Source organism: Coffea arabica, chromosome 5c (assembly GCF_036785885.1).
Source record: "Coffea arabica cultivar ET-39 chromosome 5c, Coffea Arabica ET-39 HiFi, whole genome shotgun sequence".
NCBI classification, from domain to species: Eukaryota; Viridiplantae; Streptophyta; class Magnoliopsida; order Gentianales; family Rubiaceae; genus Coffea; species Coffea arabica.
Window position 1 is genome coordinate 40,300,330 of NC_092319.1, and position 17,458 is coordinate 40,317,787.

Here is a 17,458-nt window from a genome sequence, read left to right on the forward strand (position 1 = left end):
TTAAAAGTAGATGCAATTCATTAGAGTTGCAATGTACTCTTTGGATTAAAAAATATACATTGCCCCCGTCTCATTGAGAGTGTCGCACTTTTCATTTTGAGGTGTTTCAAAATAATTGTCATGTTAAAAAAGTCAAAGCACCTTTTACTCTCTCTTTCCAATTTAGTCTTTTTTTTTAATCATATACATGTTACAATTCAAATTTAAAATTTAAATTTGTGGGGATAAAATTGGAAAGAGAAGTACAAATATCACAATCAAACCACTATTTTTAAAAAGTTAAATTTCCCAAACATGATTAAATAAATGGGACGAAGGGAGCATGGGACGAAGGGAGCAGTACAGTTCTTTGGATCATGTAACCAACTTGCTGCCAGAGTTACATTTTGTACCTTGTATGATGGCCAACTAACCTCAAGCAAATTGGTTGATGGTTGAGGTATTTAACATTATTGCAATTCCGGTAGCCTTTCTTTTGACATTCCTTCACGAGGGCCCGCTATCATGAACCCTTAAAGTTATTGGTGGTCTGCTGGCAGTTCAACTTTTACCATCCTATTCTCAGTACTCAACAATCATAATACATACTTTTGGCAGATTCTGAAGGTTTTCAGCTTCTTCAAGTTTTCTTGTCAATTTCAGGTATGATGAGATAATATCCATCTGAATTTTGTAACTTTTGCAGTTTTCTCTTATTTCATCGTGTTATAATAAGCAGTAGTGAAAGCTAGATGTAAATATAATGCAAATTTTATCTTTTGATAGAGTCTTGCTATTCTCATTTTCTTCAGCATAACTTGGCTTGATTTCAAGGTACAGTGATATCACACTCGATCTTGATTTTGTAAATTTTTTTGGTTGTTTCTAAAATCATCATGTTATATTTAGATTTCCGAGGCCCAAAAATCTTGATCACTATTTTTTCCCTTTTCTTTCAACAAATGAAGTGCTCTCTCCAAGCTCTTTACATGATTGACATTTTTTGGCAAGAATTTCGGATATTTTTGTAGTTGCAAAATTTTTGTTATCAATTCTTTAGAGAAGATAAATGTCTGGACTAGCTTGATAAGTTCCAGAGCTTACCATGATGTTATATTTTATTATCAATGATCATGAAGATCCCTTTCTCCTTGATTAATTGAGATGTACAGATCCCTAAAAGGAAAGAAAAAAATTTTTTAGTTTAAAAGCGTCTTCAAGGGCAAAATGAAAGAGAGTAATATTAATAGGAAAAATAGAGTACTCAATTAGCAAAATTCGTTTGACATATTAAGGAGGTAATGGGCAAAAGCTTGAGACTCGAAACTTCTTTTTTAGTAATATCTAATGTACCTATACGTTTGTAAAGTCGTCGCGGAATGTGAAAAAGGCTAATAATAGGATCTTATGATTTCTTAGATACAAATAAAGGATTGTAAACTTGTAATTGGGCTCGTTCTTAGAAAGAATGAGTTGATGCAGACTCCAATCTGACTAATACTACCAAAGTTGGATCCTGGTACATGACGAATTTATAAGAGCAAATTGATATTTCCCCAGATATTGTAGTAAATATTTTATTTTTGCCAATGGGAAGAATCATAGATGAGCTTATAGTTTCATAAATATTTCATTGACTGAAGAAGATTTGTACAGGCTTTGTTTGGATATCAATTTTTTTTCAAATAATATTTCGCTTACATCATAAATACATTTTCCAACCCACATTTTTATATTTTCAATCATCTTTTTATCTCACATACATCACATCACAAAAAGTGTTACAGTAATTATTCCAAATAATATTTCAAATAATACTCTCTATCCTACTTACCTATTGTGTTTTGAACTTTATTAAGCAATGTGCAGACTAAAACCTGTTTGATAACCTAATTTATTATTTAAAATTAATGAATTTAGATCTTAACATGTGGTATATTCTAAATTCTATGAGGTCTTTAATTGGACTATTTTGTTACATCATGTACCCTTTATGAACATTTCATTCAGCCCAGAAAGTTATCGTATAATAGAAGCTGTATTTGATAAATAGTTGGATGTGATAAAAAGTCTTTTTCATCTTAATATTGATGATGCACAAATTCAAAAATATATGCAAAAAGAAAATCAGAAGAATACTAGTATTAATTCCTTTGCATCATTTAAACGTTGATTAAAAGTTGAGGATACCATTATGTAGAATCCAACATTAAACAGCTAATTGTTTAGTGTACTAACCGGGTTCAGATTTGTCAAACTATTAAGTTTGGAAATGCCCTGTTTCAAAATTTTCCAAAGGAACATCACGATTCTTATGCTGCCTTTATTGAACAATGTTGTTATTGATTGATACCTAGACTTTTTAGAGATTCTCTTGTCACTTGACAGGCAAGAGAGTTCACGAGAAACTAACAATGGAGGCACTTGGGAATTTGGCATTGGACAGAGGAAGGAGGTATGTCAATTTGGATGATAATCTCAGGTCGCTTCAAAGGAAGTTGCAAAGATTAGGCGGCAGAAAATCTGACATCGAGTTGCAAGTGACAAATGCAGAAAGATCAGGTACTAAGAAAAGGAAAAGGGAGGTTGAGATTTGGTTTGAGGAGGTAGCAACAGTAGAAAGTGAATTCGGTGCTTTGAAAAAAAGCATACAGGAGGGTGGATTTCTAGAAAATGCAATTAGCAGTGGGGATAGAGTGGCTAAAATGGATGCAATTGTAGAGCAACTGATGGAGCAGAGTAATCATTTTGATGGGCTTTTGCTTGAGGCTTTTGAGAACAGAGGTGAACAACGGGTGACAACAAAATTATTTGGAGAAATGTTTGACAGAGGTTTGAAAGCAATCTGGGCGTGGTTGGTCATGGATAGCATCTCAAACATTGGGATTTACGGGATGGGCGGTGTGGGTAAGACTACATTGGCGAAACACATCCATAATCATCTCCTTGAGAGAACTCAATTCAAGGTTTATTGGATTACTGTCTCTCAAGAATTCAGAATCAAAAGGCTGCAAGATGACATTGCTAAACGCCTAAGGCTTGATCTGTCATACGAGGATGATGAGGATAGCAGGGCAGCCATTTTGTCCAGGGCATTGGTGAAGCATTCTGTCCTCATACTCGATGATGTTTGGCAAGAATTTTCTTTTGAAAAGATTGGAATTCCTCTCGGTGCAAACAAATGCAGAGTGATCTTGACTACTCGGTCTCTAGAATTATGCAGCAGGATTAGCTGTCAAAGGGTATTTGAAGCTAAAACTTTGGCTACAAATGAAGCTTGGGATTTGTTCAAACATACACTCGACGCTAAGACAGTGCCTGATGGAGATGTGGAAGGTGCTGCCAAGTCCGTTGCGAAAAGGTGTTCTGGTTTGCCTCTTGGTATCATCACAGTGGCTGGGAGCATGAGAGGTGTGAGCGACATCTGTGAGTGGAGAAATGCATTGGAACAATTGAAAGCATGTTCGGTAGGGCATGATGAGATGGAACGAGATGTGTTTCCCATTCTGGAATGGAGCTTCAATCGCCTGGATAAATATGAAAGGAATTGCTTCTTGTATTGCTCTCTTTATCCGGAAGATTATAAAATAAAAAGAAAGGAACTAATAGACCTGTTTATTTGGGCGGAGCTGATGTCAAAACGGGGCTCAAGGTCAAAAGCATTTGATCAAGGTCAAACGATATTAAACAAACTGATAAGAGTTTGCTTGCTGGAAGAAACTAAAGATTTCAAAGGGGATGACTGTGTGAAGATGCATGATTTGGTCAGAGATATGGCATTAAGGATCACGCATGGAAACTCCAAACCAAAGAGGAGGAGAGATGATGTACCACGATTCTTGGTGAAAAGCTTAGGACAGGAAGATTCACAAGTAACACTGGAACAAGAAGAGTGGACACAAGATCTCCGTGCAGTTTCCCTCTATTCACAAAATTCCAAAGGAATAGAAATTCCACTAGCCTGGTCACCAAATTGTCCTAAGCTCTCAACCTTGCATCTTTCTTGGGTTTTCATAAAGGAAATCCCAGATTCATTCTTTCAGCACATGTGTGGACTTAAAGTTTTAAAGGTATTTGGGTGCCAAGGTATAACATTGTTGCCGAATTCTGTTTCAAACTTGGTGAATCTCACTGCTTTGATTTTGGGGAGTTGTGGAGACCTCCGATTTGTGCCACCACTGGGAAAGCTCAAGCAACTGAGGGAATTGGATCTATCATGGACTAAAATTGAGGATTTACCTCAAGGTTGGGAGTCACTGGTCAACCTCGAAAGGCTTAACTTGAACCAGTGTCAGACTTTTAGTCGAAAGATTATAATACCAAAAGGGACATTTTCCCAATTTCACCGTCTTCAACGGTTACTATTGCCACCCTATGGTTGGGTAAAAGTTAATGATCCAGAGGTGTTGAACCAATTAGAAAGTTTTATAGGATGTTTGTCTTTTACGGACTTCTATAAAATCACTCGGTGGCCAAAATACTATAATGTTTATATCAATGACATCTTAACTGAGAATCAGTATTATGAGGACAATGACTGTGGGTACCAGAAAAAACTGTATTTCTATCAGTGTAAGCTCGGTAGAGGATCGAACGACCTACCAGATGATATGAAGCGTTTGATAATCGAGGATTGTGAGGGCACGGACATTAGGTGCTTGTCAGATGTTTTTAAGAATTTTATAAGTTTAAGCGACTTATCTGAATTGGAAATTGTTGATTCGGTTCGAATAGAGTTCCTCTGGCAATTGTCCTCTGCTTCTCCATGTGATCAGTTGGAAGTCTCATCTTTTAATCCACTTCGTGGTCTCGAATGGCTACGCCTCCACAGGTTGCCAAATCTGGTTGGTCTTTTTTACGGAGAATCAGAACCATATGTGCTTCCAGCTAGCACATTTTCTTCCCTTAAAATATTGTGGATTTCTAAATGTCACAACATGAAGCAGCTATTCACAGTGCAGTTGCTGCAGAAGCTTCAAAATCTTGAAGAATTAGACGTTTACGATTGTGAAGAACTGGAGGAGATAGCAGCAGATGGCAATGGAGTAGGACAAGGAGGAGGAGAAGGCATTCAATTGACTTCAAGTGGAGCCACCGCCATTGTCATCATCCTTCCAAAGTTAAGGAGGTTGCGTCTGAATAGGCTACTACAACTAAAGAACATTTGCAAGGCAGCCATGATCTGCGACTCAATTGAGAAGATTAAAATATTTGATTGTCCAAAGGTAAAGAGGCTGCCTTTGTTTCTTCCTACCATCAACGGACTACCATCTCTTCCCAGCACTCTTCGTAAAATCAAGGGAAATAAAGAATGGTGGGAATCGTTAGAGTGGGACTATCCTAGTGCCAAAAATGCCCTTGACCCATATTTTTCCACATGGCGGAGTTTATTTGATTATTGAAGACCACTTATTTGATCAAAATCTTGACTGATTCTCAATTCTCATGTACGTGTTTTCTCCCTTTCCTCAAATGTTACTAAGTATCCCCTTTCTTTGAACTTTTTTCCCCAAAATGATCTGCTTCTCCACTAGCATGGAATTTGCTATTGTGTAGGTATTGATATTAATTCTTTCCGTATTGAGCTCAGGTTTTTTTTTTTTTTTTTTACTTTCTTCAGGTGCAGAATTGCTAACACCTCTTCTTCAATTAATTTACGTAATTTACTACTTATACTGTTCTTCTTTTTTTGTTTTGAGTTTTTCTGATGGAAAAATGGATTTAAGTACATTATTTTCTTGCTCTGATGTTGCATGTTCTCTATGGCACCCTTTCTTATAGTCATCCGCGTATAGCTTTTTAATATTTTTAAAATTTTTTCTTATTTCTGTGATTTTAAATATTTTATTTTCTATCTCTTTCTTTCTTCTTGCTCATACCTGAATTCAATGTCTTTATTAATTTATTCTGTGAATGAGTTGATCTCTATGTTCTTTTCTTTTTTCCATTTGCTGCTCTTGAAGATTGTCTTGTTTTTCCCCTTTTCTGAAGAGGCTTTCTAGATAAAGCTACAGTTATATATATATATGTATGTATGTATATATAGGGATAATTGCAGAAACCTCCCCTGAAGTTTCTAACACTAGCACTCACCTCCCTTATGATTTCTAAAATTACACTAACCTCCTCTAGGAGGAAATTGGACCTATTACTAACAATAAATTGTATAATTTTACTTTTATACCTTGACTAATTGCAGGAACTTAATGAAAGGATTTTAGAAAAGAAAATTTATTTTTTGTTAACAAATTGAGTGACTAATTAAACTAGATTACCTGTGAGTTTTAGCATCATTAACCATTGTAAGCAAAACTAAGGAATGGTGCCAATTGAGGGGAGAAAACGGCGTAAATGTTTCTATATTTTGCTCTTCAAACCAATTAATTTAAGTTTAATTTTATACAACTGCAGAGAAGAAGGCCAGTAAGCAATTCTGGAGCTTCTAAAGAGAACTGGCACAAATATATCTGTTCAAGTCATTTCTATTTCAAAACTTCCTCTAGTTCAGCCTACTACTACTTCTCAAGTTGTAACATCTATTTCCATTAATACAGTTATAATCCTATAATCTGAAAACATCAGAGCAGTAGCAGTTTTAGTATGTGTTTTTAATGCACTTACTATAGTTTTTATTTACTAAAAACAACTTTATCTTGTTAGTATGCACTTCTAATTACTTGTAATTAGGCTTATCTCATGCTCAGTAACTTTTAGTGATGCTTAAGTATGTTGTTAATTAGCTTATTGTTCAGCGATTTTTTTTTTGTATATGATTGGTGTTGATAACATAAGCAGTTGTGTTACCCCTAGAAATAGCTATTCATATTATTAATAGAGAGTTTTAAAAGTTATGTGTATTCTTTATAAACTTTGCTGCAAGACCCTGGATATATAATTATTTAATTAGCCGTTAGCATCCATCGTTGCTTCATGTATTGTTAGTAAACTTCATTCAATTGCACTTACATCCCTTGAATTTTGTTAATTCTTAATAGTTTTTCATATTTTATCATTCCTCTATTAATATAATTTGGCAAGCAGCGTGAAGGGCAAATTTAGTACAAATTTTTCATCTCACTCCTTAAAAAAAATTTTTAATGATAACTTTTTTGGCATGGATTGAATTTGCAACACAAACCTTAAGTTCAAGGGTAGTAAGTGCTATTTTCTAAACCACAAGGAAGGTGAGTGTTAGTATCAGAAACCTTAGGGGAGGTTTTTGCAATTATCCCATATATATATATATATATATATATATATATTTACAAATGTTTAAATTCCAAATTTCATATAATTGAGAGCCGCAATAAGTTATTTTTTTTTTCTGCAACGGTAGTTTTTGTATTGATTGGCAAAAGATGTACACTTATATGAGCAAAGGCCCAAGGAGTTCTATACAAAAGTGTTAGACACACTCAGGATTGATCCATCCCTCATCTTGAAAAATGCCCAAGGCATAATCACTAATCAAATCACTTCTTTTATCTAATCTCCTTTCTAGACAAAAGGAGCATTTTTGGAACAATGCTCTGAGGTTGTTAATATCATCAGCCAAAGTAGACATTTTGATATCCTTAGCCACTCCCGACGTAATCACTTTCAGCAGCTGTGGGCTGGGAACATGGACTGTAATTTTCTGCCATTGCTGCTGTCTGGCCTTTATAATGGCCATCTTCACAGCTTCTGCTATAGTCTGCAACTGATTTACTGATTTCCTATCAACTAGTGCCCAGGCTGACACCACCTGATAGCTGTGGTTAGTTGCTAAAATCCCAATACCAACACTTTTGGACTGTTCCTGCACACTAGTTGATATTTTGATCTGCATTTCATCACTTCGTACCTCCATTGGTTCTACTTCCTCACCTTTTACATAATTGTATTTGCGTTCATATCATGGTTGCATTTGCTTTTTGTTTCCGACTGTACTATTGTTTGTCAATCTCAGGTTAAGATAGCTAGGCAGCCGCAGAATTGCTGCTGCAAGAGAGGTGGAGTTGCAAAAAGAAGTGTAAATTCAATCCTTATGTAGCAGCACCAAACTTCCTTTAAATACATGCTTCTTCCTTAACTGTATTACAATTGCTATTTTTCTGTCATGTTTAGATTTCTATTCCTAGATGGATGATGTATTTTCTGCACTTGATTGTAATTGGAGCAGTGATACAGTTTTTTTGTGACTATTCATTGAATATAGAAAAGAACTGTTCTGGGGTATTATGTCAAAACTTTTAGTCACATTGTACTCCAAAAATGTGATTTCACTCTATCAATTTAAAACTTTCTGTTTGTGCGCTTTCTCCTGATTTCCATTTCAACCAATTATATATCTAATTGCACTGATAATTCTTTAGCTAAATCCTTTTCTTTGGGGTTGGGGTTGTATATGCACGCTAAAGAAGGATCTAAACTGCATTCGAGTCCCTTCTGGAGCTAAATATCTACATTTAGAATAAATGAATAGAAGAAGATTTTACATCAACATTTCTGCTTGACTTGAGCCTTTTGTGTCTGACTTCTTTGGCAGCAACTATCTATAAACAGATCAAACTTGCATGGAACGATTTTGTTTCTTTTTAAGAAAAAATTGTATTAAACAAAAAGAGAAAAAAAAAAGAAAAATCCGATGGAGTTTTCTCTTGCAAGAGGCATGCACTTGTATATGTCATCTGATATGGTATTGGCTTTTGTTGTGAAAAATCAGAGTATGTTTGAGGTGGCCCGTAAAGCAAGCGTCAACTTGCTAATCCGCAGTCCTGCAATGTATGAAGAGGCAAAATTCGAGGCAAGGAACAATCGGAACTAGTTATTTCCAGCTTATAGTTGACAGATTTCAGTTTCAGCCTAGTCCAGAGTCTTCACACCGCAAATAACTCACAGTTTTATGCAACCAGTAGAGGAGAAGAGGACAAAAAGAAATTGGTCTAGGGCAGGAAATATAACATCAATTGCTTTACAATGGGGTAAAGGAAGGAATGTGGTTTCAGGTAATGTAACCATATGATCAGGTGATTCACCTGAAATTATTCTTCTAATGAAAAAGTTTAAATAAATCGCACAATGAGATTACAAAGAAAAGAAATTGCATGCTTACTTTATTGTAGGAAGAAGCAGAAACAAAAGGACCAGAAGGCCAAGGAGCTGCGATGTTGTCATTGAGATTACAAAGGAATCCAAATCCTGAACTTTCATTAAATGTTACATCCGATGGCAAGCTGGGCAAGAGGCAAGCAGATTCTGGAGAACGAGTGGTAAGCTAATCAAAGGGAAGACTAAGTTGGCATTCATAGTTAAATTAATTTTTTGTCCAGAAAATGTTTATTATGTTACAAGGAAATAGTTCATTTTGGAGACCCATCAAGTTCACAGGCCGTTGTTGCAACTTTCCTGTATTTCATTAACTTAGCAGCCCATGCCACGCTACTCTCGGAGACTAAAAATTAAGAGATGTGGCTAATTCAATCTTACCTAGTGTGTCAAAGATGTGGAAGCATAAGAGCGTAATAAACGTACTTAAACGGGTGGAGGTTAAAGAAAGAAAGTTTGTAGAACTCTCGTATACTTGTTATTGCCAAAATAAGATCCAAAATCCAAGATCCCACTTGTCACGAAATGGCTATTTTGTTAACTCAATAACCCGTGTAGCACAAGCAACTATGGAATTTCGAGACTAACTCGATAACTCGTGTGGCACTTGTCTCTTAACTTTAGTCTTCGAGAGTTACTAGGGCCGCATGGGCTAGTGAGTTAACAAAATAGCCATCCTTTGATTTTTTTTTTTTTTAAACGATAAACCTAATTTATCCTACATTAAGGGGAAGAGAGCGAATTTAAGGAGATCCTGGGATAAATCGGGGGGGACTGAACCACCACCGGACCGGAAGGATGCACAGCACACCTGCTTGAATTTTTTTTGGAAACAAGTCACTTAAATGTGGCATTTTGGTGGGAGGCAAGGTTTGAACCTCTGCCGTCCTATGATAGACACTGGGAAATTTCTCCGTGATCTTCAATCAATGAGCACCAGTCTTAGAGCCTAGGGTGTTTGAAAAAACTGAAAACTAAAGTTTGAATTCCAAAGATTGTAACTTAATTGCTGAAGTCTCAATTTGCTGATTCAATACTAGCTAAAAATTGAGTGCTTAATTAAGTATTTTATTTCATGTGTATTTTATAATTGAATAATAATAATATTACGTTTCATTGTTATTTTGTATTAGTTTTTTCAATATTACTTTTTGATACTAATAAAGAGAATAAGGATGCTTTTGTGATTTATACGAAAATGTGTGTGTGTGCAATAAAAGAAAAATATATATATTTTGCATGTTTGATGAATAGATTATGCTTAAAAGTGCGTGTTATAGTAGAAAATATGTGTAAGAGAAAGAGTGCAGAGTCTATGAAGTATGTGTCTAAGAGGGGGAGAGAGAGAGAATGTGCGCATGTAGGAGGAGAGAGAGAGAGTACAAGTACAAGTATATGTGTGAAATTATTAAAAAAATGTTGTGACTTGTTTTTTTTTTTTTAAAAAAAATTGTATGAGAAAGTGAAAGTTTTTTTTTTTTTTTTTTTTTTTTTGTGTGTGAAAGGATCATTTGTCTTATTTTTCCATAATTTTTCAGTCAATGGTGTCCCTTGTTAATTTTTATGCACCTTGCCATGTGGGCAACATATAAAATTCGACTCAAACATATAAAAAGTTCACAACGTTATCATATCAAAGTCAATGGCGCACTCTCTGGATGATCTTGAATCCCTATATCTTTAAAATAATTTAGTTGTCCTTCAGGCCTGGCCGGCCATTGGTGGCGCCTGAAGTTGCGGACCTTGTCACAGTTATCATTTCTTTTGGATTGCAATTTCTTTTTTTTTTTTTAACAAAATTATTTTTTATGATATGACATGTATAAGGTAAAAATAATCGTCAAAAATATATTTACATTAGATTTTGAAAAGAAAATTTCAAATAGTACCCAAATAATTGGAATTCAAACAAGATATTACCTAATGAAACCAACTCTTCGTGTGTATATCAGCAGAATTAAACATTAATTCAATTCTAGACGACATTAGTGCTGATGAAGCTAAGTATTCGTTAAAAATCTACATGTTGGTTGTCAAGATTTGCCAAAAAAAAGTTAAATTTTGTTTTACTTGTATCATAAACACAATTTTCAATCATCTTTTTTATTTCATATACATTACATCACAAAAAGTATTACAGTATTATTTCGGATATTTGTTTTCCAAATAATCTCCGATCCAAACATATTGACTAACAAGAAATGTTCATCAATTTTCTCAGCACCCAACACAAAATCCCAAATAATTCAAAAGATGGCATTTACAGCTTTGAAATAAGATAAGAGTGACATAATGCGTTTTCCTTGGGAAAGAAAATCGATAAGTGAAGCAAGGGCTTAAACTTTAAGCAGTTGAGAATAACGCCGTCAAAATGCAAATAAAATCTGTACAATTGTATATGGCTATGTTTCCAAACAATCATAATACAAATATTTCAAAAATGTTCCACGCCATATCCTTTCACCATCTGAAAGCGCTCTTTTTAATTCTAGCTGAAAAGGGTTGCTGATTTAGTTCATTTCCTCAAGGTATAAATATAATACTGCTGGGACCAAATGAGAAACGCATGGGCAATCGAGCCAATTGGGTAATCTTTTTCATCTTCCAGAAAATAACAATTCATCTTCGCTTTTTCCCTTTTTTCCCCTGTCCTGGTGGATTAATCATAGATACAGTACTCATTAAGAAGTATATACTAGCAATTTATGTACAAGAGAAGAGGAGAGCACTTAATCTTCTGTGTGAAAATTATCAGAGCTGTTTCATCTCTTAATTGAATTCCCATTTATTCCCTGATCGATCTTCCTTAGATGGCCTCCAGTAGTATTCCTTGTATCCGCTCCGCCATAGATGATCTGCGGTTCCTGAGGAACATTTGTGAAGTTTGGGAGCGTCATTTTTTGCACGCCCCAATAGGGGGCCTAGCATTTCTGAGAACATTTCTTCTGTGCGCAAGAAAGTGTAGTAATCATGTTGATGCAAATCTAGCAGCTCTGCTAGTTAGGATTGAAGATGTCATATCCAGAAGGGCACAGGAGATTCACTCCTTTCGTCTCGCTACTTTGGAAGGTGACGGATTTCCAAATGACGTTGTGCGTACTGCCTATCATTTAGGAAAAGAAATCAGATCTTTCAATCAAGAAATAAACCATTGGTACGTTGTTTTCTCAGATTGCTCGTCAGGGCAGTCTACTGATTCCCTTGTCAATAAAGATGACCTTATGGAACTCATGGACTCTCTTCTGGAGAATCTGGTGGATTTCAGTTATTGGCAAAATGCTTCAGATCTGGAAGTAGTAGAACACATCGGAGCCTTTAGAGGGAAGCTTACATTCTTGAAAAACTTTCTGCATTTTATCACTCCGCATGAAGTTGAAGATGGGCAATTGGAACTGTTATTGACTCATACTGAAGCTGTGGCTGTTAATGTAGCAAGACATATTTTTATGTGCGGGTCTATCCAGTGTAAAGAAAAGCTGATGCAAATCAAGAATGGAGACTCTTGCAAACTGATGCAGAATATTGTCCCCGTAGAGACTTGCAAGGCCCTGATTGCTTCTAATTTATCAAGCCACTCACACAGGGAAATAGATGAGCAGATGTTGAAGGACTTCGTGGATATGCTCTTATCTAATCTATGGGACATATTAAAGTCTGGTACTTGTCTTATGATTCATCTAAGAGATCAACTGCAAAAGCTTTATGAGGGACTAAGATCCTTGAGAAACATTCTCAAGGAGAAGCCAAAGAAATTTGATGAAAAAATGAGAGATCTTACTGGACTTGTGGTCCATGATGCAGGACTGGCTATTTTCTCTCTTTCTCTCAACGCAAGGAATGACGAATTGGTGAAGGAAATGCATCTTGTATCTTCTGATTTGCTAGAAAACTTTAAGGTTATCCAGGCAACAGTTGCAGAGGAATTCCCAAAAAGATCATCCTTCAAATTTCCTAGGACCAATGAATTGGGATTTATCGATTTTCTTCTGAAATACATGATGGATTTGACAAGTCCGGAGGCAAGTTCAGTTGCTTTCGTAAGCTATCCAATTCAAACAATCCAGGAAGAACTTGTTTTCTTGCGCTCTTTTCTGCAAAAAATTGTGGAGTTGCGCAATGAAAATGAGGAGCTTCAATCACTTTGGGATCGTGTTGTACAGGTAGCATATAGGGTGGAATTTCTTATCGACTCCTTACTGGTTGGATATATTCTGGACTCTTCCTCAATGTCCTTTGATTCCGTTGTGGAAGAAATTAAGATCATCAAAGCTCAAGCCTTGAATTTTCATAGCAAAATGCTTGATCTCAAAGTTGAGGGAGTTACCAAGAGAATCGATCACATGCCATCACAGGGAAGTAAGCCAATGATCAACGACGTCGTGGTGGGATTCAAGGATGAGGCAACATCGATAATCAATCGCCTCACAAGAGGATCACGCCAGGTGCAAATAGTTCCCATTGTAGGTATGCCGGGACTTGGTAAGACAACTTTAGCTAAAAAAATTTACTATGATGCTTCAGTCATGCACCATTTTCATACGCGCGCTTGGTGTACCGTTTCTCAAGTTTATCACAAGAAAAATCTGTTGCTTGAAATTTTGACTTGTATTAATTCCAAGCTTTCCGAAAAATTTTTTGAGATGAGTGAAGAAGATTTGGCTCATCAAGTCAAAAGACGTTTGCTAAGGAACAAATATCTTATTGTTTTGGATGATGTATGGGACAGTGAAGTATGGAAAGGATTGGAAGCGTCATTCCCTGATGATGGAAATGGAAGTAGAGTTATCTTGACAAGTCGACTCCGTGATATTGCTCCTCAAGATAAACTCGACCAAGAGCCTCATTCTCTTCGTCAACTCACTCATGATGAGAGCTGGGATCTGCTACAAGAAAAGTTTTGTCCTGGAAAAGATTCGCTTCCTCCAGAATTATGTGAACTCCGGACCCAGATTGTGGAAATGTGTCAAGGATTACCTCTGACTATTGTCATTCTTGCTGGAATTCTAGCAAACATGGAGCAATCTGGCTGGAAGGAGGTTGTGCAAAGTTTAAGTTCAAGCAATATTTCTAGTACAGAACAATGCACTGCTGCATTGGAGTTGAGTTACAGACATTTACCAGACAATTTGAAGCCATGTTTCCTTTATTTTGGAGGATTTCCAGAAGACCATGAACACACTATCGAGAGGTTGATTTGGTTATGGGTGGCCGAAGGATTTGTGGAAACAACTCATTCAAAGAGCGCAGAGGATGTGGCAAATGATTTTATGATGAATCTCATAGGCAGGAGCTTAGTCATGGTATCTAAACAAAGATCCACTGGGGGAGTGAGAGCTTGTCGGATTCATGATTTGTTACATGAGTTATGTGTGAAAAAAGCCAAAGAAGAAAAGTTTCTGCAGTTGGTACGTGGGTATGATGAACTTTATGCTTTCAATGTGCCACACCACCTACGCCGCTTATGCATCAATTCTAAGCCGGAGCACTTCCAAGAGTCAAGGCTATCTATCCCGACTGTTCGATGTTTATTGTTCTTCAAATTTGGACCAAGGGAACCATACACTTGGTTTGATCTTTCATTCATCTTTCAGGTCTTCAAACTTCTCAGAGTGTTAGATTTAAGCCAAATAAATCTAGGAGCTACTCTTCCTAGAGAAATAGGGTCGCTTGTTCAGTTGAGATACTTGGCAGTTCTTGGTAATATGAAGTCCATCCCATCATCCATAACCAATCTCTCGAATTTGGAAACTCTTATTCTGGAAATATATGGTTGGCTGATTTCTTTGCCGGATACTATATGGAATATGAAAAGGCTAAGGCATTTACATTTGAAGGACGAAAGCCTAACGGGAGGTTTCGATTTGCCCATGGAAAATCTTGACAACTCTTCACAGTTGTGCAATTTGGACACTTTCTCCTGGGTAAGCCTTTCTTCTTGGGAAAACATGGACAAGATACTCAGAAAAATTCCAAACATCCGCAAGCTGAAATGCAGGCTCGTTGTAGATTGTGATCCTGCTAAGGAGGGTAGCTACAGGATTCTAGTACTTGACTTTCTAGGTCAACTAGAATCGCTCAATCTAAGACTCAGAACAGAAATTGACGAGCGCTATCCCTTTGAGTTCCATTTCTCTTTGACTATTAAAAAATTGACTCTCTCTTGCTTTTGCTTGCCTTGGAGTGATATATCTGCAATTGCAGATCTACCCAATCTTCAGGTTCTCAAATTGCTCGAGCAAACCTTTGTCGGGGAAGAATGGAACATGAAAGAAGAGGAATTCCCCAAACTTCAATTCTTGAAATTAGCTTCGTTGGACATTGTCAAATGGACTGCCCTGGAGTGCGAGAACAGTTTTCCTCGTCTGCAGAAACTGGTATTGGAAAACTGTTATAATTTGGTGGAGATACCATCTTCTTTGGGAAATGTTTCAACTCTTGACATAATTGAGCTGTCTGATTGTCCCAGCTGTGCAAGTTCAGTAAATGAAATTCAAGAAGAACAAATCAGCATGGGAAACACTGATTTCAAGGTTATTTCATCCTCAAGGGATGTACTTTCTTTGTATATTTCTGAATTACTTTCGTCGTCAGACATGCATTAAATCGTTACACTAATATACATATATACCAAAAAGTTGTAATCCAAATGTCCAAAAATGGGTGGCAAGTGGCTACCATTATTTCCGGGGCCATGCAATTTGGCACACTATCCCATTACCACCTCTTTTTTTTCATTCTTCCATTTTTGCAGAGAATTATCACCTCTATTAGTTCTTCATTCTTGAGCGGGTAATCAGCGTTACCGATCGGGAGCAAAGTCTTTCGCAGCGGTCCCCAATTAAGGGGCCTGCATGTGGTTTTACCTTTTGCAGACGGCCCAGCATCCAATTGAGATCCATCTCTACGAAAATGTATTGGCAAGAAGTACTTGGGAATGGGAGGTACATACTCACATTCACGCCTAGATACCTATCGCTAATGGGACCCTTTTGAGTCTGGTAGCATCACATTCTTCTTAATCTTCGGGGCTTGGGACCAAATTTTTGGTAGCCCTCCCACAGGGCTATGTTAGTACTATCTTTAGCACACTCCCACAGGGCTGGATCATGGAACTAAAGTATTTTCCATATAAGCTTCGACTTGACATGCCAGTATTCCAATTTATTTGAACTTAACATCCGAGCTAGTAAAATCTCTGACTAAGCACACAATCAAGAAGAAAATGGACAGCAGAATGAAAAGCAGGTGTTTGGTATTCAACGGACATTAAACCAAGTTTGCTATTACCCATTGAAGTTTTGCTAGGAAAAGGTGCAGCAAGATGGACCTTGAATTAGCATGTAGCTTCCTATTTCATCTATCAACATCTGATTAAGTGCAAAATTAAAACTAATAAGAGTGCCCACTGGAGAAAGAAGGTATTGAACATAGAACCTTTACAAGTATATATATGAAAGTCGGACTTAGTAACTGCAGCTTAGATAACATCCATGCAGAGACAGAAAGGAGAGAGATTAATCCGTTCCAACCCAGTTATCTTGCTTAAGAAAGTACTCAGAATCTTTGCAATGAAAGTGAAATGTTTAATTAGAAAGAGCTTGTGGTCAAATATAACTTCGACACCCTTTTCTATTTGCATGTAGCCTCCTGTTTGATCAACAAATTTTGGATCAATACTTCTGAAAGCATCTTTTGTGACATTGCAATTGAATAAGCTACTAGGCAAGTTATTTGTGTCATAAAAATTGGATATAGACAAGGAAAGTTTCAGACTAAGCCCAGCAAGTTAGTAGACCAAATCATTTATAATGAATAGGACTCACCAGCTTTGCAGTTTGTAGTGCATTGCTCATCTGGCATGCAGGATTTCAATCAGAATGCTATCAATCATACTTGTTTGTGAGATTGATAGAATGCTCTAGCACATTAGATGCTGGATATAAACAGAAGAAATCCTGTAATTGCCTGGCTACTTTGCATTGCAGAGATAAGCAAGTAGACATCAGAAAATTACAAACTCCTGGCTGCAGGGTCTCACTCATACAGTAGTGTGCAAGGAGAGTACAAGATCCAAGAAAAGTGTACAAGAAAATTGCCTTCCTTCAAGACACAACAGTCAATAGGAACAAGAGACAGTTTTAGCCTCATGATACTTTGCTCTAATTTAACTTACTGTGCTATTGGTATATCACAAATCTGTTAAATCCAAATGTAAAGAAAAGCTTGTGAGGAATTATTAGTCACTTGCTCATCATCAAAAGGAAGCAGAAAATGTATGTCAGAAATGTTCTACATGTAAATGAATCATCAAGAATAGAATATTCAGAGTTTCTTCAAAATATCTGCACATAATTTAATTAAAGAAGGAATTCATTTTTATAGCAATTATTTA

The 17,458-nt window shown here is 36.5% G+C and overlaps 2 protein-coding genes across 5 annotated transcripts; both read left to right on the forward strand.

Annotated features, from left to right (window-relative positions):
• Positions 1 to 375: 375 nt before the first annotated feature.
• LOC113689687 (probable disease resistance protein At1g61300) lies at positions 376 to 9,361 on the forward strand. 4 transcript variants are annotated; one of them, XR_003448198.2, is made up of 5 exons: positions 376 to 642; positions 2,368 to 5,426; positions 7,928 to 7,990; positions 8,684 to 8,966; positions 9,084 to 9,361. XR_003448198.2 is itself a non-coding variant. In XM_027207424.2 (3 exons), the coding sequence occupies exon 2, from the start codon at positions 2,394 to 2,396 to the stop codon at positions 5,379 to 5,381; it is 2,988 nt and encodes a 995-aa protein (XP_027063225.1). In that variant the 5' UTR covers positions 376 to 642; positions 2,368 to 2,393; the 3' UTR covers positions 5,382 to 5,426; positions 7,928 to 8,765. The 4 variants fall into 4 exon arrangements, 2 of the variants coding, with proteins under 2 accessions (XP_027063225.1, XP_071907001.1); XR_011815138.1 differs by lacking the exon at positions 9,084 to 9,361 and having other exon boundaries at positions 2,368 to 7,735; positions 7,928 to 8,765; XM_027207424.2 differs by lacking the exon at positions 9,084 to 9,361 and having other exon boundaries at positions 7,928 to 8,765.
• Positions 9,362 to 11,876: 2,515 nt separating this feature from the next.
• LOC113689686 (putative late blight resistance protein homolog R1A-3) lies at positions 11,877 to 15,668 on the forward strand. Its single transcript, XM_027207422.2, has one exon. It carries the CDS (start codon positions 11,877 to 11,879, stop codon positions 15,666 to 15,668), a length of 3,792 nt encoding a protein of 1,263 aa, XP_027063223.2.
• Positions 15,669 to 17,458: the final 1,790 nt, after the last annotated feature.